Genomic DNA, 25,046 nt, shown 5'->3' on the forward strand with positions numbered 1-25,046 from the left:
CCAGCTGCAGATTAAGCAGCAAATTTAGCTCAGCAGCAAAAAATATTCAAATAAAATGTTTACAACACATTGCAGTGGGCTGAGCAACAGAGAGTCTTAAAGACTAAAGCTGTTCTGAGACCTGGCATTCATGTTGGACTGGAAGGCAGCCTGAATCCGATCCGAAATGAGGTCACGAACCTCGTGTTTCTGCAGCAGATAAAACGTGGACAGTTTCTAGGGTTTGGGGTATCTTGTCTGTTATTTGTTATGTGGTATCAGTGCCAGGGCAGCACTGGGATGTTGGGATGGAGGAAGATGACAGAACACAAGGGTTAACGTGCTAAGTTTGCCCACAAATTTATCCAAAGCAGACCACGCTCACAGTTCCTCCCACCATGTCCAAGAACACCCACAGCTTGCCACAGCTCCAAATTTTGTCAAGAATATTTGGTAGGAAAACTAACTTGGCTCCTTCTACACTATTTTGTCATTAAAAATATCCACGGTTAGCTTCTTTGCCTTCATTGTATTTTAGTCAGGCAGCTAATTCACTTTAAATATCCCTCAGGAAGAAGTTTAGCAGAGATAGCTGCTTTCATGGAGCAAGATTTCCAAAGGTATTTCCCTTTATCCAGCTGTGCTCAGTCTTCAAAGCAACAAAAATCTCTCCACCCTTGTCAAGTGAAGTTGGGGTGGGGGGTGGAGATGAGGCTTGGGTTTAAATAACTTTTAAAGTTTGATATGTGATTAATCTTATCAAGTTAAATTAAGCTCAGTACTGATAGTAACTACAATGCAGGATACGTAAGAGAACTGTGCAAAGACTGGTTCTGTCACCCGTCGTAATTTTGTTTTCTTGAAACAGTTGAAGTGTTTCGTTTCTTGAAGGAAAAAGCGCTAAATCTAGCACTGAGTTTACTGGTTTGGCAGTGGCACTTGGGTTTATAACAACTCTCAATAATATCCTAAACACATTTCCTTTTATCTACTGATATAATACAGCAGGATTTGACACCTTTTTAGACATGAAAAGACTTTATCTTGTCTCAAGTAACAGCTGCCATTAGTCTCTTCCACCACCGTATTTCTAAGTATCCTTCTTGACAAAAAAGCAGAGCCAAGTCTGTGCAAATCCTCAAAGTTAAATAATCCCCCTCAAATGAGAAAATTTCTGTTAACTAGCAAAACATTTATCAAGTTAATCAATTCTATCAATAAAGTAGAAATTGGTAAATGCAACGAAAATGAATTTTTCCTTTTGTTAAGCCAGTTCACACATGTGGAAAAGTATTCCAGTGATATCTTCCAATGAAAAAAGAGCACATGTAGCTTGATAGGGGTATATAAAGATTTTTTTTTTTGGTTAATATTCTATTTTAGTAGCTCTCTATGTATACATTCCACGTAAACAGTATTTATTTTCCTTTCTGGTTGACTCCCTATGGACCTTGAAATAGTAGCAATCACAAAGAATGCCAAATAAATGTTTCCCTTTGTTAAGCTATGCTAAATAAATTTGCTACATCAAAGTAGATGTTTAATACTGTTTATAAGAGGAAATAATGATATTTATACTGCTAAGAGAGAACCTACGGACCTGCTCTGTTTCTCTGCAGGAATCATTCCAGCCAGAGGGATGCGGACACCAGGACTGACAGACCAGGTAAAGTACTTGGGCTAGCAGAGCAGTTCTGCAGAAAATCTTTCAGGAAAGCACTCAAAGAACGATGAATCCTTCACTTGCCCCATCCCCATTGCAGGAACAATTTTATTACTTTAGATGAAGCGCCCTGACAGAGCCTGTCTGGGCTGACCACGACAGATAAATGAAAATACATTCAGGGTCATCAGGCTGGTACATCGCATTCATTTATACTTACAGCCATTTCAACATAATCTTGTAGGAATATTTCGTGCAGAAGAAATTGATCCATTATACCCACCCAATTTATTTAAACATCATCCTCGGAAGTGTGAGAGGCTGCAAAACAGTCAGCTTTGCATAGTAAGAACAGTTCCAAAAAAGAAAAATCCCTAAACCCAGATTGAGTAAATTACAGAAAGATGAGGAACCAAAACACTTTAAAAATTGTAACTTCCATTCTGTAACAAACCACAAATTTAATTCAAGCATCAGCCGACATGAGGGGGGGCATCCTATACAGTTGTTTTCCCACATATTGCTGCTTCTAAAATAATGGCTGAAAACCTGCACAAAATTGAGATGTACTGCAAATGAAAATATTGACATTTTTCTGCTTTTCATGAACGGTACCTTATGAAACCAGATTAATTTGCAGCAATATCAACAACATTTTTTTTCTTCTGCAGTTCTTGATGTCTTATAATTCTCTCTCATTTCTGGTTTCCACCATCCGCGAAACATCAACTTGTCATAATTCTGGCACAGTGTTTTCAGTGAGACATCCATTAAAGCAGACATCCCAGACAGATTTGGAAAACAAACAAATATTCCAAAACCCACTCTTGCCCCCCAATTCTGGCCAAAACCCTAAACCACAAAAACCCACACACTGGCTGAAATTTCATGATCCCTCCCAACAAAAGAGCACGTTCCCATGCACAAGGAGTGGACAAAAGCGAGGTCATTCACATGATGTTGGCATATTTATTAAACAAAAATTCAAGCTCTTGACTCCAATTTTCAGTATTTAGTATCAGCAGCAAGGAAAAGAATCATACAGAACAAATAACAATGTTTTTCCACAAAAAAGGGTCTGATCTCTCCAGTACTGACCACTGCACAAGGAATCTCTCCATTTTCAGTCCCAGGTGACCACTACTCTTATTCTCCTCAGCAATTCTATTCCTCCAGCTACCCTCTCACACCAGCTGGGTGGTTAAGAGTCTTCAGAAGAGAAAGACCATCTTCAAAACTGAAAATAAGTTTCCAATATTATGGATTGCTTTTTTTGCTCATTTCTATAATACATTTCTCATCTGGAAAATCAACTATAAATAAGCTTTCTCCATCTGCCCACAGAGGAAAATAAGAAACTACCATTTTGGCTAATTACAGATTGTATTATCTATAGACTACCTATTTCTTCCTTAAACACATTTGGAATTTAGCTTCCTAGCTTTTAAAGCCTTGGCCTTTACGAAGAAAATTGACATTTTCATTAAGGCATGGATATTCTAATTTTCTATTGTTAACATTATCTATCTTGGTAAGAGTGGCCTTCCTTCTGGCTGGTCCATAGAAAGTTATGAACACTTAAACGCAGGCAAGGAGGCACTTTCTAATAAGCTGGTGAAGACAGCTTTTTTTTTTTGCATATGAACAGAGATTGCTTCTATACTAAAGAGGTAGGAAGAACAGCTTCAAAAATGCAATGGTATTCAAGTTCTCCCTTTAATAACAATCATTTACATGACAATATTCAAAGAGTCTGCAGTATCATCACCATTTGATTTTATCTAACTTAACCTTCATTCTATTACAAGTAGAAGTGAGTGTTAGATTGGATTTCATATCTTCTTTAAGAAAAAAATTCCCCAAATTATAAATGTTTGATTAAAACAAAAATTTCCTTGAACAATAGATATGATAGCTACAAAACTGGAATATCCTCACATCACTTATTCCATTCTTTGGAAGGTGCACATACTCAAAAAACAGTTTATTATAGGACATGGCAGATTCAAATTTAGCTGCCCTGCAAGGCACATCTGCTGTGTGTCTCTATCTGGTCCTTCAGAGATAATCAACACAACCAGCATCCCAGGATCTGGAAACCTATTTTAAAACTAGCAAAATTAAGTTAGTGGAGCAGAATGGAAAATTTCCAACAGCAGTGCAGGCACTATTTTCCTAAGTCTGTTTTCATAAGCAGAAGGACTAATACCTGTACACAAAATTCTCACAATTGTCTGGGGGAAGAAAAACCCAAAACTTATTTCATTAATTAACCTCCCTGCTATACATATACTACATTCTGATGCTTATGTATCAAGTTCAGAGGGTAATCAAGTCCCGAATAACTGGCAGTTGCCTATAATCAGCTATTTGGTACTTTTGCTAACACTATAGTTTCAAACTTTAGCTCCAGTATGCAACTATTTTACATCACTTATTCATCAAAACTGTGCCCACTAAAAATTGGTAGAGCACACTGCAGAAACTTCAAGAACTCTGTAAGAGCTGAAGGTTCAGAGTTAATGGTTATAATCTATTTTAAGGAGAACCTAATTGGTTTTGATTCTTCCCTTTAGTCTTTCAGACAGGGGAAGGGGACTGTCTGCCCACGCAGAAGTCAGGATGGCAGTTTCGGCTTGCTGAGTAGGACCAGAACCTGACCTCTCAAATGGTTGCTTTGGGCTTTGGAAACAATCATCTTCCCCTACAAAGGAAGGGTTTGGAGATACTTGCAATGACAAACTATTAACAGGTTTTTTTAAATTGGTCTTTTTCTTATTTCCTTTAATTATGAGGGCTGAGTCACTGTTAGTTCTTTTGCTAGTAACATTATCCCTTTTCTTTGTAAAACATTTTTTAAACTGACCAGGGTTCAGTTGCCTTTTTTTCTGCAGGTTTTTATTCATGTTCCCATCATCACTGTCTTCACTAGAAGAACATCTGTTCTTGCACACACTCTTTTTAAATGAAGTTTGAGTATAGGCTTTTTTAATGTGGCAGCCAGTTACAACATCTGCTGGGTTTTGAGACACAGGAAACTTTTCACACCCAGGATGCAGTATCTTTGTTGTTCTTTCACTGAGGGCTAGAGATGTTGAATCGCTTACACTATGGTCATTTTGCATAATTTCAGCCAGGCTGTCAGCTTTTTTGTACTGATCTTGACAAATATGCACGCTGGATTCCCTTGTATAGTTTTCTGATAGCACTTTTTTACTTTCCTGCACTAGTTTATTTAACTGACATGAGGAAGAGATATAATCTTTATCAGGATTCACTGTTTCTTTTGTTTGTTTAAAACATTTCAAAGACTCCAGTTGCACTACATCTTCAGACAATGAAGGGTTTGATGGAATGGAAGTCTTCTTAAGTATTCGCTCACTTAAAGACCACTTATGAAGGTGCCCCATAGCATCATCTGAAACCGAATCATCTGCACTATCAGAATGCTGTTGATCAGACTGCTCAGCATCAGAATATTCTGAGCTATTTCTTGCTGCTTCATGACCTAGTGGATGCAAATGTTTTATGCATGCAGTTAAGCCAGGTCCTGGATCATGGTTATCACTCCCATGGGCTGGTGAAGTGCTGAACAAGGTTCCTTCCCAATCAATACTGCTCAGCCGTAGACCAGCTGTTACAGAGGAAGATGATGATATCCCTGAATTTTTAGTAAATTGTGCTGGCAATACAGATGAGTCAGCCAACGTACACTGTAAGAGCGAGTAATGTGATGTGGTCAGAGGCAGAGCAGCTGCCGATGCTGGCATCTGAACAGTTGTTGTGCAGGAAGCTGCAGCCAACACCGCATCTTTTGATTCAGTATTTCTCTGGTGTATCTGATCTTCTGGGGGAGTTTTTATATCTTTATATCTGGAGTCTTGCACAGGAAGAATTCCACATCTAGATTTTAAATTCATCTGAGACAGAAGATCACTAACTTCATCATAAACATCTGATAATTCCTTTTCTTTTGGTCTGTCTTTCCTGTCTGTAAAAAAATAAAAAGGGCATATCAAAATGGCATATTAACCACAGTTCTGATTCCCTAGTGCTAAAGTATAAAATGGTACAATAAAAGCACAGTCCCTGCAAGATATCCTGACCTGATCTTGACAAAACATGATATTGCTCAGCAGTGGGAGGAATGTTGGTTGCTTTTGCTTCTTGTATTCTGGCAAGACCCGTAAGTTCACAAGAGATAAGCTTTTGGACTTACTCTTCTGCTTCTTCTTCAGAACTTCTGTCTTTTCCATTAGATAAAGGGTAACAACATCAGGATAAGCAGCCTGAAACAAGGACTCCTCTTCTACTGTGACTACAAACAACTCCACAGGCTCATCTTCTGCATCAACGTAATGTTCTAAAAAAATTAATGAAAGTACATTAGACCTGTACGTACACACATATCAAAGTAGGAAATAAGAAAAACAAAGAACAAAATATTTGAGTACAAAAAAGGTATCTAAAAAGGTCAACAGTACAATGTTTGAGATTTAGCTACAAGTGAAGTCTTTTTTTTTCTGCCAGTCTCCTGGCATAAACAGGCACACTAAAGATGCGAGTCTGTCAGCATAAAAAAATTTCTAGCTAGTAAACAGTCACAGCTTCGGCTACATAGGAAGATATGAAATACAAAGTCCAGGTCTTATTAACATGTACCAGAAAAGTACCTGAAGATCTAGCCCTTTGCTTTCTAGGTAGATGATTTTTTTTTTCTTCTCTGTAAAGCATAGCTTTTACTTCCAGGATATATGAAATTTGATGCAAATTTTCTACTGTTTTCATAGCACAGTTTCCAATCCCACCCACATTTCATGGCCTCATAATGTTGTCAAACTCTTTTCCTCCTTAAAGCATGCTCTTCTCTTTTTCTATGAACTGTTTTGTTCTGTAACGTACATAGAAAACAGACCAACCTGGTTTTTGCCACTCAATTTCAAAACAAGGAATTCCATTTTTAACACGTGTCTTGATTATCCTGTGAGAACAAAAAGTCGATTAAATGATTTTGTTTAAAGAGAAAATGAAAAATCAAAGTTATCTAAAATATTTCAGTGCTCTAATTTGTAATGATTCAGAGGCAAAAAATATTCTTGTAATAGTGAAATTAATACACCTTTTAAAAATACACGGTGTAAGTTATACAGTAAATTTTTTTGGCTAGATTTGAGTACTGAAACATTTTTATTTAATGATACAGCTCAGAGGAGTGTAACAAGAAATCAAAAAGCTATTCTGTAACAAACATCTGTAATGCAGACTCCTACAAACATCAGTTTGATATCTTCAACTAATGCCAGAGAGAAGATTGTTGCCATATACAGTAATTTTCTGAATGACCAGACAGGGTAATTTATATCTTTTGAATGAGAGCATGAAGGAAAATAAAGCATGAACTGAGCAAGGATAGTCAATCTTTATGAGATTTTTAAAAAATATATTATCTATATCCCAGTTTAATAGGTTTCTACACGTGAAGAGGCTCCTGCTGAATCATTATTGCATTTAATTTAAAACCTTGTTAAAAGAAATCTAGAGCACTCATGATCGTTTTTTTAAACTTTTGAAATACTCAAAGTGTTACAAACAGAGGATGTCAATTAATTCATTCATCAAGGTAAACACTGGTAATTTATCTAGCCCACCCATTTAAAAAGCAGTCTCCAATCAGTCTCTCCACTGTTTTGAAAGATAACACTGAATAGAACAGCTTCTCTGAGAATAATAATTTCACAGACTACAACCCAGAAGAGACACTATCACATTGATATTGACTGTCCTTCTGTCCTCCAAAATTAAGGTCTATAAAATCTTGAACAGCATCAAAGAACATAGAAAAACTACCAACCTTCTTGCAATAGAATTTGGGGGGCAGGAGAAATTTGGGTTTCATTTGGGAAACAACACTTTCAGACACTAAAGCTAAAAGAAATCACAATTCCCTTCACATAGTGAAGTTTGTATTTTCCAACAGACGCTGTAGATTCTAAAAGTTCACGTAAGTTTAAGAAAAAATTAGATCATTAAAAAAAGTACTTTGAGGGCTGATAAAATAAGAAGGTACCAATGCTGGCTCAGAAAACCCCTGAGTAACAGAAACCTGGATGGTGAGAAAATATTCTGATGGAAAGCAGTACATGCTTATCTTGGTTTTTTTTTTTCCCCTGCAGATCCATTTTTAGTAACAGGATACTTGGACATTTTTATATTCCTAAATGCAGCAGTCCTGAATGAAAACATTGTTTTGAGAAGAAGGGGTAGCAGAACAGAGCCATAAGCCAAAGATTTCATCAGACAGTTGGTAGGTCTGATGAGGAGTTGGAGACCATGACTGAGTTTGCAGCTGCTCATTTCTAAGTCTAGGCTCTTATTTTGAAGCACGGAAGTTAATTAAACTTCTCCTAAGAACCTGAGGAGAGGATCAAACCTGTACTGCTAAAAATCTTATGTGCAGATCCAGAGAAAAAGAATAGAAAGGAAGCATAGGAAAAAGCTGGCATTGTCAGTCAGGATGAAAGGAAACTGCTACCTGTATTACTTCATGCAGCAGTGGTATAAGAATTGGTGTACTGATCTAAATTTTTACCTCTATTCAAAATGAGCACAAAGCTTGAAACAGAGGTGGAAGAAAACCATTATACTTCCGCAAATAAGGAAAAAAACCATGACTTTCAACCAGCAACAAGTAAACAGATTAAGTTCAAGAAATCAAGTTATATTACCGTATTGCCTGCAGTTGTTTTGAATCGACATATCCAGCTTTTCTCTGGATCATATCATAATGCGTCAATAGCACTAACAGTTTCTTACAAGCATAATGTTTGGGCCACTCCATCTTCTCAGAAGCAAATATCTGTTAGTATTTAAAAAAAACCAAAACAAAACAAACTTTAAAACTTTCTTATTCTGTTAGATATCATGCTTAGACAGCTATGTACCAGCGACACAGGACTAAACACTTAAAACATTTAGAATGCTTTTATACATTAGTGTAATGCCTAACGTTGTTATCTCACTGCCAAGGGAGGGAACAGTCATCTGTAACAGGGCAGATTGATCAGCTGTCAATAACATGCCAAGGGAACAGTTGTGTAGTGGCAGCAGCAGGGATAAGACAGTTGCTAAACACCTTATCAGCTTCAGATCAGCTATGCAAGGAGCTGTGAAAATTACGGATTTTGCATGCAAGAGAAGGATGAACACAGATTTTCATTAAAGCTACCGCTTAACAGCGGTCTATTCCACTACACATAACTCTCACACTGTCATCAATCCCGGAAAATGAAACATTGTAAAATCTGCTTTCACCAATAAAAAAGCAAATAAAAATCATTCTTAGAAAACAATGCTAACATGCATATATTAAACCCCCCCTCCCCCAAAAAGAAAAAAAGCAGCTTCACAGAATATTTATCATTTCTTGTATGGACAGAGGAATAAGATCACTTTTGAGCTTTGTGCACTTTGAATTAAAGTGCCTCTGAACTTGAGAGCTGGCGGCATTGTGCTAAATACAAGCTATCTGGTTTTGGGAAAACACGCAGCATTCGGAATAAAAGCCACTTCTGCTTGTTATATACAGAAACTGGTTATCTCAATACCAAAAAAAATCATTGAACAGAAAGTTTAACGTTAAAAAGAGTCCACAATCATGACTTGCTATAATACCCAAAGTTACCACCCACTCACTGCGTCAGTATGATGATGAAATGAGTTAAAACATGAATTGTACCTGATGTCAATACCTTTATGGAAGGTGGATGAACACAAAAAAGATAACATCCCTGAAACATATATTATGCCATACAACCATATAGTACTTTATACACTGTATGGATAATGCAGCTCTAGGCAACACAATCTAGTAATACTAGACGGTGAAAAACAAAATAGTGGCAACTGACCTTGTTTCTGAGTTCTCCTTCTTCCACTTTTCTACATACCTATTTACATCTGATTTTTTCAGTGTCTTCAGTTTAAAGCTTTCAAAAAATGAGGTATATTAAGAAGGTGCTGCAAGATTCTTTAATTCTGATTTCCAGTTAAATTACCAATTAAGATCAAAATTATCACAGATGCCTTCTTTACTAACAAAAAACTACAGAGCTGAATATCCAGTATTTTGTTATATACCTGAAAGGACAATAAATTTGGCCTTCGACATTCCTTTATCTTGATCAATTTATCCTTGTTTACAAGAAATTCTTGGATAACCTTGAGAAAAAACAAAAAAGCCAGTTTAAGAGAGGGCAGAAATCTGAAATTTCAATTAATTGATCAAAAAAAAGTATCTTTAATAGGCTTGTTTGTTACCTCAGAGAATGGAAAGCCCTCACAACTGTTAGCTTTTCTGCAGGTAAAACAAATGTGTTAGGAAGAGAATACAAATGGGAAAAATGCAGAATTTACATGCTCACCCTGCACATGAACGCAGGGAAAAGCAGTTCAATTTTCAAGACATTCCTACTTTCTGATATTGTCCTCCACTGCACTTGCTTGTTTTGTTCGCTCTAACTGATGCCATTCGCAAGGGCAGCAGAATTTGGAGTTGCTGGGTTTGCAGTATTTAGTGCTGTCACAGAATTTACATCCACTGTGCTCATGTTCCTTGTAAGAACCTACAGAAGCAGATGCACAAAGCATGAGGAGAAAAGACGTTTCCAAAATCTCCAAATCTCCAAAGCTAACAGTACAAATAAAAAGCTCAGGACACACATGCATCTGACATGAATGGTAGTTTTTAAGCAGATCTGAGTGCTTTAGCTGTATTTTTATATCTACGGTGAAAACTAATACAAGCAAGCTTGCATTGTTTTTGAAGACTTTTCCCACAACAGTTTCAGACCCTATGCTGAAAACTTTATTACCTAAAAACTACAGTAATCCATGGCAAATGTATATAAGTAATATATTCAAAACAAGATTTTCTCCTCCAAGCAATGGGTTTGAATGAGTTCACTGATCAAAGATACTACCAAACTGAGGTTCCTTAAGATTAATTTATTTTTATGAAAACACTGCAGCAAAACTCAGCAACGCTAATGGATTCAGTCCTTGTGACCCAAGACCAATTCAGGCAACTAAAGAAATAGTTGCTTGCCAGTACAGCAATACTTTCTTTACTGATAGTGTTAGAAGGCAAATATCTGGGATCACACAACAGCATTGTGACAACATTCCATCTGCTGTCAACTAGTTTCACATTTCAAGAAAGTCAGTTCCCAGCCTCAAAAACATTTATATAAAGACTCATATACATAATATTGAAAATGTGAAGATAGCCCAGAAGATGAATGACAAGGAAGCAGTTTTTAATGCTACTCATAAAAAACACCAAAACCCAACTGAACAGAAAAAACCCCACCACCCTCCCCACAAAAAGTAAACAATTAGGCTAAAAAGAAAATTCAACACTTTTCAAACTGACCCGGATGTTGGCACTCAGAACAGTGAATTACCCTTTTAACAACCAGAGGTGGATTATTATCATACTGAAATTGTTCTTTCCATTGCTCAAACCTAAAAGGATTATATTAAAAGCATTAAGAAACATTTCTAACTTTCATATTTAAAACAGTGAAAAATACGCCCTTTGTACTTCTCAGGCATCTACCTGGGAAATAGAGTTTTCCGATCTATGAATCTTTTTTTTACAGTACATTATATAATCGTTGGATTTCTAGTATTGACACACATACTATCATAACAAATATAGAAAGTATTTGGTATTTCATGTCCTGATCCACAACCTAATTAAAAATCAGCCAAAGTCTCTTATCAGTCCCTATGATTTCCTTTCCAATATATCAATGTATATCTGCTAGCTCAAGAGCTAGAAGCGAGTTAATGTTTGAAACAATTCAGAAGCTTGCCTAGCAAAACACAAAATTCATTTAGCAAACAAAGTAAGGAATGTGGCAATCTCCCCCCAATGCCCTCAGTTAAAGTATTACAAGCATTGTCTAGGAGCTGAAGTACATACTAGCAAGTCTTTGAAATAAATCAAAGTACTTCAGCATACAACATAAATTTTCATTTTACCTTTGCAGCAAGTTCTGACCTTGCAAAGTATCAATTAACTTTAAAGCTTGTTCTTTCCCAACTCCTGGAACACCCTATAGAGACAGAAACATGAAACATTATTTAATGACAAACAGAAAGTATTTATATTTTCATAAAAATTGCCTTCATAACATCAATAAGCAGGGACATCTTCAACTGGACCAGACTGCTCAGAGTCCCATCCAGCCTGGCCTTGGAGGTTCCTTTTCTGGAACCTAGTGTATAGACTGAGACCCAGAACTTTGCTGTAACTCCTAGACATACTGAAGAGTGAAAATTGACTGACTCAAAACAACCAGAGGAAGCCACAAAAATGCTCAGAGGAATGGAACACCTCACCTATGAGGAAAGGCTGAGAGAGTTGGGGTTGTTCAGCCTGGAGAAAAGAAGGCTCCAGGGAGAGAGGGCTTATAAGAAAGATGGGGATAGACTTATTAGCCGGGCCTGTAGTGACAGGACAAGGGGCGATGGTTTTAAACTAAAAGAGCAGAGATTCAGGCTAGACATGAGGAAGAAATTTTTTACAATGAGGATGATGAAACTCTGGGCCAGGTTGCCCAGAGAGGTGGTAGATGCCCCATCCCTGGAGACATCCCAGGCCAGGCTGGATGGGGCTCTGAGCAACCTGATCTGGCTGAAGATGTCCCTGCTCATTGCAAGGGGGACACTAGATGACCTTTGAAGGTCCCTTCCAACCCAAACTATTCCATGATTTAAAACACACATACTGCTTTTCCAGTTCCATTCAAAACCAATTGGAAATTCTCATTAGATTGCAGATAGACACTCAGGTAGAGTCAGACCCTCAGCTTCTGCAAGGGATGCGCCATTTTGATATATATTCAAAGTAAGCTAAATTATAGAGTGTTATTCCCTTTTATATGTTCTGTCAATCCCCATTCCCAATGCACTCCTGTGATTGAGCTTTCCTTAGAAGTTTCTATCTTTATCCACTTTGCTGGGCTGCAGTAACCCAAAAGACCTATCTGACAGAACATAATCACATCGCTTTAGGACTATGCAAGAAATCGGCATGCCAGGAACTGCGAGTTCCATTACAATAACCACTGATTAGCCACTGTTTTTTGGGTTATTTTTTTACTCCCTGTCTCTTTATACATTTATTTTGTAATTATAATAATAAATAGCTATTTAAAGATTCCTATAACAGAAGCCAGTCTTTCAGAAAAAAAAATAATTAGAGCTATTTGCTCTTTCAGCAGTATCAGTTGTTTAAAAGGATAGTTTTATCAAATTGGAACACAATGATTTAAGAATAACTAGATATCCACTGCAAACTTGAATGGGAGCAACTGTTGCCTGAAGTCATTGTATGATGAACTGTATGAAAACCAAGTTTCATCTCACTTCCCTTGCATTTCAAATAGCCATTAAAACAGCTTCTGTTCAAAGTCTCAAAAAAAAATTCAGGAGCTTACAGGAAAAAAAAAAAAAAAAAAGGTGAAGTAGAAATCAGCAAGGTCCCTCTCACTTCATTCATTAGGCAAAGTTTCAAATAGATGACTTCTGCTTCTTCATAAATCATATATTTACAAATGACAGAACTAAAAGGGGAAAAGGGGATACATCAGAACTGCACCCAGAACTGGCATTAGTAATAAATACAGTTCAAAACCATCGCTACTAAGTGTTTCAAACAGCATGGACAAAGCTGTTCTTCTCATTTTTCACAGCTCCTCTGCCAGGGATGTACTTATATGTGAACGGTTACAAAGAGTCCTCACAAACAACTGAGTTCTCACACCTTTGGTCAATGTAATCAACACCTCAACTTTTGTTTTCACCTCCACTATAGAAGAAGTCTGGAATAATACATAAGTTTTAGAAAGATTAATGTTCACAAACCATTTTTATTATCTCTAAACCTTCACAAATAAAATTTACAACAACCTCTTCAATTAGATCTCACTAATCATGCATTGCATACAGTTTTGTCAGCATGCACACATCTCCCTTGATGTGGTTCACTGCTTTTCAAGACAGTATAAGTACCTAATAAAAAAAAATAATTATGTTGCCTACCTTTGGAAGATAATCACAACCCAGAAGAACGGCTAGCCCAATCAAAGACTCTCTGTCACAACCAAGCTTCTCCTTAATAGAGGACATTGTGTAACAGTCAAGATACGGATCCTGCAAGAGAAATTTATTGCACATATCATTTCTGTAACATTGGGGAGGAACTGCCCTGAGTCACATTCAGCTGTGATTGCTTACCCGCATCTGTTCACCCATATCTGCAGGAAATGGGTCTATCTCATAAGAGGGGTCTGATAGCAAAAAAATAAGCAGCAGCAATTAAAATTTATAATGTAATGCCTGGGCACCACATGAATAACTGCAGTTCTGCAGTTTCAAGTTTTATGTATGAGCATCAACTGTTGAAAGGAACTAAAATAAGCCTAGGGGTGTTTTTATTGTTTACTACCTGTAGAAAAAGTGTGGCAAAACTAACATTATTCAGTACTACTGGCTGTGCAAGTCATCTCAGGAACTGTAGTTTTTAAAATTCATGTAAACATTTTAACGTGCTACTCAAGCAAAAAAAGAAAAAAAAAATTAAAGTGTTACCTAGCATATTACACGAGCTAAAGGAACACCTGAAGCTTTGAAGGGTAGAGGGACTCAAATGCAACAACATAAAAATCAAGATTAACATGAATCAAAACATACGACACCACCCCCTCACTCCCAAAAGACAAAAAACCTACTAAAACCACAACCAAAAAAAACAAAAAAACAAAACTACACAAGCCAATGACCCCAAATAATCCAGTTTTCTGACAGACATGCACTCACAAAAATTATTTTATTTTGACTTAGATGCATAACAAAGTACACCTGAAAGATTCAGGGTGCCTTCATTTTTGTTGATAAGTGTCAAAGAAGTTGAATGAAAGAAAAGAACCAGGTCAAGACAGAACCCAAACACGGTGCCATCAAAGCAAATAATCTTTCATCAACTTTATGATTTTTTTAAAGTTAATTGTTCATAGTACTTTTTTTTTTCTGTTCTATTGATTTTCTCCTATTACTGAAATATTTTCTCAGCAAGTCTTTCAGATGAATAGTATTTAAAATTCCAACCCAAATATCATTTTTTCTCCACTGTCTTGTTAGATTCACAAGACAGAACATGCATAGCTTTCTCTGATTTATAAAGTATAAATTATGGAAATTTAGCATTGCCTTTCATCAGTTCTGGAAAATTGCAGTCCCAACAGGTGAACGCTTCAGCTCAAGGTCATAAATTGATTTTTTTGTTGTTTTAACAATCGCAACAATTGACTATGATACAGATGTATAATCCCTACCCTATTCATGTTCAATTGGAGACTAATGGTATTAATTGTAAGTATATTCGTAATAAGACAAACCTGTAAGATACAAGTGTGTGAACACTGTTATTAGACCCAGGAGGCTGACCACTCCCATATGCCCTAATGGTAAATCACTCAAATTCTCCACTGTAGAGGAGGAAAGGAGAAAAAAAAAAAAAAAAGCTTGCTACTTAGCTTTATATTACACATTACAAGACACTACAAACACAGACCATAAAACCATAAGTGTTCTTTAATTTAGTAGTTTTGCTCTCACATCCAGTACATGGATTGCCAGTGAATCAAACAAAATGTTCCTGTTTTAAATGTACTATTTTTAACAACTACTACAGAGTAAGTGTGATAATACCTAAGTTAACTGTTTTACGTCCCTTCTTTCTATTCACATTTTTGGGAAGAGTCTAAAGAGAAGGTAAGAACACAATGAGGTACATCACCTTTGCATTCATAGCAAAGTTCCTATAAACTGTTTGACCTCCATATAAAAAGACATCTCCATCATTGGTAATGCAGCCATCAACATGTCCTTTTGCGTTTAGGTAGGCACACATCGCCTCTGCTTCCCCGGCTCCTTGAACCCAAGGGACACCTAAACACTCCAGCAGTTCCAGACACTAGAAGAAAAAATCGGAAAGGAAAGAGATTGAATTAGATCCACTTATTAGCACACATTTTCTCAGACAGAAGTGTATACAAAAACTGCTACTGTTGCACTGTCCATAGAACACTACATCAATACAAATACTGCTTTAGGAAAAATATTGTTTACCATAACAGTCAAAAGAAACATCCAACTAAGAGCAATGTATTAGTTACAGGACTTGAACACAGCATGATTAATGGTTACTCGTTCACAAAAATCTTTACACTTGAAATAGATATTTAGGATGTTTTCAAAAGAAGAGTAACAAAAGAATATTTATATTTGTGAAGCATCGTTGTTTACTCAAGCAGTAATACTGGGCTAGCGCAGACATCTTTCAACAGATGCCAGACTCCCCCTAGAATGTCAAGCATGAAAGTACAGTACTGTCAGCCTAGTAAGACTGGACCACAGTACAAGACATACTGATATATACTTACAAATTCTGTTTTCTGGAATTTGTAAGAAGTGTATATTTTAGAATTTTTTAAGAATAAAACATGAATTGATACATTCAGTCTACTGAAGCCATGAGCATCTATAAATTCTATTTTATAAAATTTTGAATAGACAAAAATGGTTAAATATCTGCAACAATGAATAAGAAAATTACTGAATAGGTCTTTGCAACCAGAGTTGTCTCAACAATCTATATCAAGACAATTCTACAATCTTCCTTTTAGCCTAATTCAGTAGGTTTCCAACAAGTGTATCCTCTTAGCTATTTAGCTAGTTTATCAAAGGACAGTTCTGCATACCCCTTCAAAAACATGCTAGCTTAGCTTACACAACACATACCAGTTTTCATGTAAACCCTAATCTAGGGAAAAAAAGTATCTTTACTAACACTATTAAAGAACAAGGAAGTTGAATTTCTGTAACAAACACGGCTGTGGCTCACTACCTCATGACATGCACAGGAACACATCAAACAAGAAAACTATTCTAACTGACATTGTCCCTCTTTTGCAACCACAGTTAGCAGATGCTGTCAGGCTCAATTTCAAAGGCATGTGTTCCCTCAAAACTCAAAATACTGTTGAAATTTGGTGTGTAGAAGATTATAAATTCTTCCAAGTTCTTGTATTTAATTTGGTTAAGACTTCTTCCCATCACATTTAAAATACTGAAACACAGCCCTCAATTACTCACCTCTTTTAACATGGCTTTAAATAAAGATCTCCCTGTTCTTGCAGCTCCAACTTTCTTTGAAGGTCCATAGCGCATCTCATTCCTCTTACTCATGGTGTCTGCTTTCAACTTGGGGGCCTCTCCTTCCATGACAAACACTAGTTTAATTCCCATTGATGTTAAGAAAGAGATCCGAAAAAATAGGTTTCTGCAATAAAGCAGGGTGATAAGCTGCAGAATTAGTGAAGCCTGATTTCTTCAGACATTGTACTTCTATCCCTCAGCCTACCTCAGGAACAATCTTAGCTTTCTCTCCACCTTTTATGATCCCCTCACCCCCAAGCTAACAAACCTTTTATCTATATCCCTGGTTTTGGTTGAAGCTGTTTTACTATGAACTCGTAATAGCTTTACAAATTTCCCAAGAAAATAACACATAAAGACAAGAAAGATTTTTTTGGGGGTACAAAGATGTAAGCAAATTTAAAAGACGTAATAAAAAAAAATTCAATATTCAAAGTCTGCTTCCAAACACATACCCACATTGATTCTTTTATATCAAATTTTAATCCCAAATTATGAATACAGGTACATCGGATTATGAAGTGACTTAATGATGTGGTATTAGACAGACTCATAGACACCACTGCCATGCCAACTTATTTCATATGCAAACCAGCATCACTGAAGAGTGGAATTTTGCAAGTGAGCAATAATAACTATTTGGTCTATAACAGTAAGAGTGAGAGCAGTACTATCAGAGAGCATATGCTTCCTCCAGTAATTCCAGGATCAATACTTCAAAAAGAGTAAACCAAACATTTATATCTCTTCGATTGATATGGAAAAACCATTACTCTAGGTTTGATTTTGTACATTCAGTATTGGTAAAAAAGGAGAAGCTGATCTTTTGAGGCTAGTCCTATTTTCACAAATGATATAAAAATCAATCACTTAAATTGTTTTGCTAAGTATTTTAGAGTAACTGGTTGTAACTTCGAACTGCCTGAAAACATTTCTTTTTTTAGTAGAAATCTGTTCATCCCTTTGCTTTGGAGAGACAGCATAAGAGATCTGGACTGATATTTTCACTCCACTGCACACAGGACATCCTATCAGAGGGAAGTAATGACCTCAGTCACGCTTCAAGTTTTATAGTTAATTATCTATTTGGGGTCATAAACATAATATTTTAAGAACTTATTCTCAGAAGACGCTTGTATTTCATACCAGCTAAATTCAAGAGAAGCCATAGGAATGTCTAACAGCAGTTAGTAACTCAGTATTCTTGAGCTAACCAAAGCAGATGATTTACGAAAATTTGTATATATTTTCATTTTTGTCAGCGCCATTTGCAGAAAACAGTGCTTTGAAAGTTACAGCTGCTTATACTTGCTCATCTTTGAAGCAGGTGATTAATTTAAATTAAAAATATACATATTCTTCAAGGTTGCTCATAAGTCTGAAGAACGATTTTAAAATATTTAATTCAACATGGGGTCTAACTAGAATGTTAATTTATAAGCCAGACTTTGCTAGAGCATGCATAACTCTCAGTATGTTCTGACTTCACTAGCATCCAAACTTCTGTGATAAACAGTTGTAACTCCTATGTTACTTTCCATCACACAGCCTCAGAAATATACAGGTATTAGCACACTGATTTGCATTTCTTGATAATCTGTATATCACAGTGCTATAATACAGTAAGACAAACATGGTTCTGCTTCATCTCATCCTTATCTACAGCTGAGGCCCCAAGACAAGGCAGGCTGGGCCCAAGAACTTCTGTTTGCACCCAAGCATTAAGTTGAATTCAGCCAATATAACTGAGCCTTCACCTCACACCTTCACATATGTAGTACAAGTGATAACAACAGAATCAAAACAGATGAATTTCGAAGGTAGTCTTAAATTTGGCACAAGTATCATACCTAAATTATACAGCTCCAAGACTTTTGGCTGCAACAATTTACATGGATATCATACCTCAGGTGTGGCTTGGTAACTACTCCAATCATCTTTTTAACAGTCTGTGCTTCACAAACCCACAGACTGAGATCAACAGCAAGTGTTTTTCCTTTGAGGCTGCTCAAGCTGACTGGTTGTCTCACAGGCTCAAGGATTTGCCACAGATTAGTCACTCCCATTGTTGCAGCTTCTTTGTTGTCAACATGAAGGTTCTAGCTGTGAAGACCAAGCAAAATAAAATGCTTTCAGAATATGAAGCATGACATATTACGAACGTGAGATTCAGAATATATTTAGTCGTTACCAGTTTTACCATAGTGACTCCAGTTCACAGATGGTTTATTACTAAATACCTTCTTTGGACTGTACATTTCCACTGCTAATAGCTTGAACATAAATAAAAAAACCCCCTCAGATGCAGGGTTGAGGAAAGATCATTCATTTCCAAGTCTCACATGTCCCTTAAACACACACAAACCAAGCTTTATTTAAAAACAAAGAAAAAACCTCTCAAGGGAATTACTTCCTGATCTGAAGTGGCAGAATTAAACACTAAAATGTTTCAGTTCAAACAGAAAAAGCTTAAAGCTATTTGAGGAATATTTACAATGAACACAGAACTTAAACTTTACTTACTGTTCCAAGATGATATAAGGGTCAACTGCCACAGATTCTGGCCTGGAAAATTCAAATTGGACTTCAGGAAAAAAACAACAGAAGATACTGCAGCACTGGTTGCCCAGAGGTTGCAGATCTCCACTCTTGGAGATTTTCAACATTCAGCCAGCATACTGTCTTAGTGGTTTAATCCTGTACTGGTGGAAGTTCCCCACTGAGTAGGGAATCGGCCCTAACAACCTCCAGAGGTCACTTCCAACAAACATTTCAACATTTATAACACTATGATGGCAGAAATATGCCAGTGTGTATGCTTTCACTATTTTAGTTTCAGTATTGTGTGACTGGCACTACTTATAATGAACACCAGCTGAAAACATATACTCATTAGCTGGTATATTTCCTTGTCTCTTATTTAACTTATATAACTCTACCATTACCGTATGTTATTTTCTTCATTTTCTTGTTTTCTTTTTCATTTTTCTTCTGGTTTTCATGCCTTGTCACTTCTATACAGGGCATCTAGCACGTACTTTGCTTTTCCTCTTCACAATACCAATCTATTCCTGCACTGTCGTCTTGTACAAGGTTTGTCTCATGCTTATTTCTCTATGTTTCCCTCTTTTCCCTCAATAGTAGAAGATTAAAGAAAAATAAAATAAAATCTAGCATGTTTTGTATTTCTTTTTTCTGAAACTACTGTACACTCAGACAAAATAAAACTCTCCTTTGAATAAACAGTGACTAGATGAGCGAGCTGCCTGTGCTCTGAAATCTGTGCAAGGCACACAAGGAGCTATGGCACCTGTGGCCTCTGCTGAACTGGGCCATGTTAAATTTAGCAATTTTCCCCACTAACACCACTGCAGTCTGATGCATTGTTTTATACTCTAGAACTGGTTTAAAGCAAGGCAGCTAATCAATAATACATCATTTCTGCCACTGCAGGAATTCCAGGTTGTTTTCAAACCAAGATCTCCTGTTAAGATTTACTTTCCACAGAAATCACGTTTCTCAAATTTGTTTGTTTATTTCATTAATTCAACCTGATTTTAGCTGTACCCATACAGGGCATAATGTATTGCTTTTGACGTTGTTATACCTTAAGCATATAAAAATCAGTTCAAAGTATAAATAAAGCATGTAAATACATGGCATAACTTCTCGGAAGTCCAGGATGAGCAATTTCTCTGATGCATAGGGGAGACTAACAAAAGGCATCCAAACCTTCTCAAAACACAAGTACGACATTCAGCTTTGGAGGGGTTTAACAAGAGAACAGCTAGCAAAAAAAAAAAAAGGGAGATGTCTTTTTTGATGTTATAATTTGGTTCCTGCCAGTCCGCAGCAATACAAATTTAAAAAAAACAATGGTGTTCACTGGCTTCTAAATATTGGTATGGAATGTCACATGGTACTTAATTAACAGGAAAGAAAAATACACTACAAACACTTAACAATCCATAAGATTATAAATAATGAAGAATTTTAAAAGTGTTAAAAAAATTGAAAACTACAAAAAAATCCCTTTTTTTTTTTCATTATGAGATAATGAAGTACTGTTACTTGAGGGCAGTTTTCCTTATCCTCATTTCAATATATAAGGCTGAGTTACAAAAGCCTGTGAGACTTATCAGTCTATGCTTTTTTGAGTATATTCTGTAAAATATTTAGATCTGGGTCCTATACGCAAACAAATCCACTACGTTTAATAGGAGTGACCTGTCTACTCAGATTTTATTGAGGAGCTTCGTTCATCACGAGCCTTCAATCTACTTAGAAACACGGTAACTTCCAAAGAAGGGAGATTGAGCCCGATTTTTTTCATACACTTAGAAATCACTGAAGACATCATGTTATTATAAGATCACTGACAGGAAATAGAACCTAAAAAAATCCCTCACAAAACCTTTTCAATTTCTCATTGGTCCAGTATGTACTACGGCTATATAGCTTCTGTGTTTTATAAATTGTGTATTAAGACCATACAAGATCTACAAGGTTTTTTTACATGCCAGAAAACGTAGCCGATTACTTGAAAATACCTACAGAAAACATTTAATGCTGAAGTTTAGTTCATAAAGCCATGCTTTCACCCATTGCTGAGGTAGCTTGCAAAGACTGCCAAGCATACACTTTATGTCTGAAACAGAGGCCTCTAAAGTAAGGAAATTAAAAAAAAAAGGTCTTTAACAACTCTCCCACTCCCTCCCCGCAATACCCCAGGACCTGGTACAGCTTTACCAATAAACCTGAGCACCCGAAGCTCAGCAGCGATGTGCTCCAGCATTTGCAGATTTCTTCTCAAACACCTACGCGTTTTTCCCCCCATCAGATGAAAACAAAACCGAGAAATCGCTAGAAACAAAATAACGAGGCGCGCAGGCACTACATTCAAAACTCCCGCCTTGGCGAGCGCCGGCGATCGGAACGCAGCGCACGGACAGGGGCGCAGGTTTCCCCGACCCGCCGCGGGACGAACCGCCGGCCGGAGGGCTCCGGCTCTGGGGCTGGAGCCTCCTCTCCCGCAACGCTTCCCCCTGCCCGCCCGCCCGCGCAGGCCCGCGGGGCCGAGCCCGCGGCGCCCTGAGGCTCCCGACACCTCCGCAGGGAACACGGCTCACCCGGCTGCGTGGAAAGGGGAGGGATGGGGGGGAGAAGCGCGGCCGACAAGGCGGGAGCCGGTCTCCAGCCAAGCGTTAGTGGAGATTACACCCCGGTCCGAGCCCCGAGCAGGCCCAGCCGGTCGCTCCTGCGGCCCCCACAGCAGAAAGAAGGGGCGGAAAGAGCCCCTGGGCCCGCTCACCCCCGCTTCACCCCGCAGCACCGCCCCGGCGGCAGCTCCGCCCTCTGGAAGATGGCGGGCAAGCGGTTAAACGGCCCCTCGGGGCGGGAGGCGGGAGCGCGCAGGCGCCGCGCCCGTGGCGGCTCTTCCGTGCGCACCCGGGCGGCCGCCCCGCCCCGCCCGTCGGGCTGACCTTCCCGCCGCGCGGGGCTCGGGAGCCGCCCGCGCCGGGGCTCGCGGCGGTTGTAACGGCCCGGGCGGTGCCGTTGCCGTTGCGCAGAGGTAGAGTGAGGGGCGGGCGGCCTGTGCGGACGTGGGGTGGGCCTGGCGGTTGGCACCGCGGGGACCGGCCGCGTTTCTGCCGTCTGGGAGCGGGGGGCGGCCGGGAGGAGCTGAGCTCGGTCGGTCGCAGGGCAGCGGCGTCGTTCGCCCCCGCCCCGGCGGGTTGTGTCGGGGCAGCGCCGAGTCGGGCTGGGCCGGGAGCCCGGCGCCCCGCCGGGGCGGCTGTGGCAGGTGTTTTTGAGAGAGGTGCGTTAGTAGCCGGAGCTGGCTGTTACTGCCCGCTCTCCAGCGTGGTTGCCCTGCCCGGTTTGAGGGCTCCCCGCCGGGTGCCGGCTTTGCCCGGTGGCAGGCGGCGCTGCGAAGGCGGGCGGGGCGGGGAAGGAGCGGGGAGCGGCTGCCGCCCAGGCCTGGCAGCCGCGGGGGGACCGTGTCGCTCTCTGCGAGGCGAGCGGATCCTGACAGCTCGTTCGGAAAAGGTGTTGGGCCAAGGAGCAAATAACTGTGGGACTGGAGGGGCGAGTGGGGGGATTTCCCCCCTCTCGGTGCGGCTGCCAGCCGTGCTACTGTTTGCCAGGCAGCGCTTCCCCAGGGCCTCCATAGGAGAGCATGGACAGTGGCTGTGAATATATTTGGAGGGGAATCAGAGTCAGGTAGTCTAACATGAAACATCTGGCTCTGAAAGACCCTAAAAAATACACGGTGCTCCACTGCTGTGTATGAAGCTGGGCTTCCGACTTTGATCCTCTCAAATATGTACCTTTTGAGTGCAACAGATAGTGACTTCCTTTCATTATTGTAAACCACTAGACTTAATTTTTTAATTGTTTATAACGATCTTTGCTTCTATTAAATACAGCATACTGTATATCAGCAGAAGAGCATAACTATTTTTCCTCTTCTCCCACCCTTTGCCTTCCCTTCCTCCTTTATCTTGCATTCGTCCCACCATAGATCTCTGATGTCTTCACCTCTGTTTTGCGGACTGGACGAAAGGGAGTCCGCGTTGTAGCTGGTCTGGGTTCAGAGTGGTTAAAGTGGATGTTTTGAGTGGCAGCTTCTTCCTATCTTACACGGACACCAGGCCAACACGAGGCTGCTAGAAAGGCAGTGGAGTGGCGTTGGTGGCAGTAGGCTGGTTGTGTCTGCTCTGGATGAGGCTGACTGTGACCAGACAGGTAAGGAAAGGGGAAAACAGTTGTAGAACTGCATTGCAATGGGAACTGTGGGAAGAAATGTCATTGGTGAGCTTGGAACATAGATGAGCATCAGTGCATGTTGTTTCTCAAGTCATAGGGTGAGAGAAAATGGCCTCAAGTTGCACCAGAGAAGGTTTAGATATTAGGAAAAACTTCACAGAGCAGGTTGTCAGGCATTGGAACAGGCTGCCCAGGGAAGTGGTGGAGTCACCATCCCTGGAGGGGTTTAAAAGACCTGTAGATATGGCGCTTAGGGACATGGTTTAGAGGGGACTCAGCAGCGCTAGGTTAGTGTTTGAACTCGTTGATCTTAAAGGTCTTTTCCAACCAAAATGATTCTATGTAGTGTTGCACATTTTAATAAGCTTCAGATAGGTCAGATTGGGTGCTTTTCCTTTGCCTTGAATAGTTATTCCCCAACTGTTGTTAAAGTTATGGTAGGTAGTGCTGAGACTGAAATAAACTATTTTTTTCGATTAAAAACTTAATGAAGAGAATTATAGGTGTCTTGGTGCAAGAGTTTTGGGAGCAGTTAATGTTTAAAAAAATGAACTTTTTCTGTCAAAATTATCAGGGTGATCTAAAGGTAGCAGTCAAATGCATGTGTTATTTTCTGTGGGTTCTTTATTTTTTTAATGTTGATTATTTCTTCCTTTAACTTTTAAAGCTTTCTTTCTTGTCAAGTCTTATTAGTGGATCCCTTGTTGCTGCAGTCAGTTTCTCTTTCCTTCAGGCTTTTTTTATACTCTGGAGGGGTATTATATCCACTGGTACTTGTCATAATTTCTAAGGCTACTTCAATGAAGTTTATTTGCAGTTCCAGTTAAGTTTTGTTTGCAGTACCAGCTCTTCAAGAGTTCCAGGATACAGACTATTTGGTCCCTTGCCTTCGTCATGCTTAGATTACACTAGTGAGTTTTCTTCGATGTTATTTTTGTTCTGTTTTTCACTCTTATATTCTCCTTTTCTTAAATGTCCACATGTTATAGCGATGGAACTCATAGCCTTGATCGTTAGGTTGGACATTAATAATAGCAACATGTAAATCTTGTGTTTTTCCTTTTTTCTAGAGAGAGATTTCAATGGAACAGCAGATTGAATGCTTGTCTTCCAGTTTGGGTGATAAAGTCCAAGACCATACAAGCGACTCTTTCTCGGCTTGACATAAAGCATAAAGACATGTTAGTGTAGGAAACTGAAAGTAACATACAAAAAGTATGTAGCTGAATCATGAAGTGTATTTGCTCCTTGGTTTCTGTGTGTATGGCATTAAACTACATAACATAAAATGGAAATGACATATTCCATATAAATACTTAATGGATATAATCCAGTATTTGATCTGAAATCT

The 25,046-nt window shown here is 38.8% G+C and overlaps 2 protein-coding genes across 4 annotated transcripts in view; one reads left to right on the top strand and one right to left on the bottom strand.

The window, feature by feature from the left end:
• Nucleotides 1–2,637: 2,637 nt before the first annotated feature.
• GEN1 (GEN1 Holliday junction 5' flap endonuclease) lies at nucleotides 2,638–22,212 on the bottom strand. The gene is made up of 14 exons (XM_065631439.1): nucleotides 22,057–22,212; nucleotides 18,833–19,030; nucleotides 16,865–17,051; nucleotides 15,507–15,683; nucleotides 13,751–13,861; nucleotides 11,687–11,760; nucleotides 11,073–11,164; nucleotides 10,113–10,263; nucleotides 9,959–9,995; nucleotides 9,779–9,859; nucleotides 8,368–8,498; nucleotides 6,562–6,623; nucleotides 5,862–6,005; nucleotides 2,638–5,633 (listed from the first exon to the last, which is right to left on the bottom strand). Exons 2-14 carry the CDS (start codon nucleotides 18,991–18,993, stop codon nucleotides 4,192–4,194), a joined length of 2,850 nt encoding a protein of 949 aa, XP_065487511.1. The 5' UTR covers nucleotides 18,994–19,030; nucleotides 22,057–22,212; the 3' UTR covers nucleotides 2,638–4,191.
• Nucleotides 22,213–22,391: 179 nt separating this feature from the next.
• The window catches only part of SMC6 (structural maintenance of chromosomes 6), a 34,735-nt gene continuing 32,080 nt past the window's right edge, over nucleotides 22,392–25,046 (top strand). For 2 of the 3 annotated variants that reach the window (XM_065632163.1, XM_065632165.1), the window contains exons 1-3: nucleotides 22,392–22,499; nucleotides 23,451–23,674; nucleotides 24,766–24,910. The gene's annotated coding sequence lies outside the window, so the exon portion shown is untranslated. The remainder of the gene's footprint in view (nucleotides 22,500–23,450; nucleotides 23,675–24,765; nucleotides 24,911–25,046) is intronic. The other variant, XM_065632164.1, reaches the window with a different exon arrangement.

This window comes from Caloenas nicobarica, chromosome 3, assembly GCF_036013445.1.
Source record: "Caloenas nicobarica isolate bCalNic1 chromosome 3, bCalNic1.hap1, whole genome shotgun sequence".
In the NCBI taxonomy this organism is placed as follows: domain Eukaryota; kingdom Metazoa; phylum Chordata; class Aves; order Columbiformes; family Columbidae; genus Caloenas; species Caloenas nicobarica.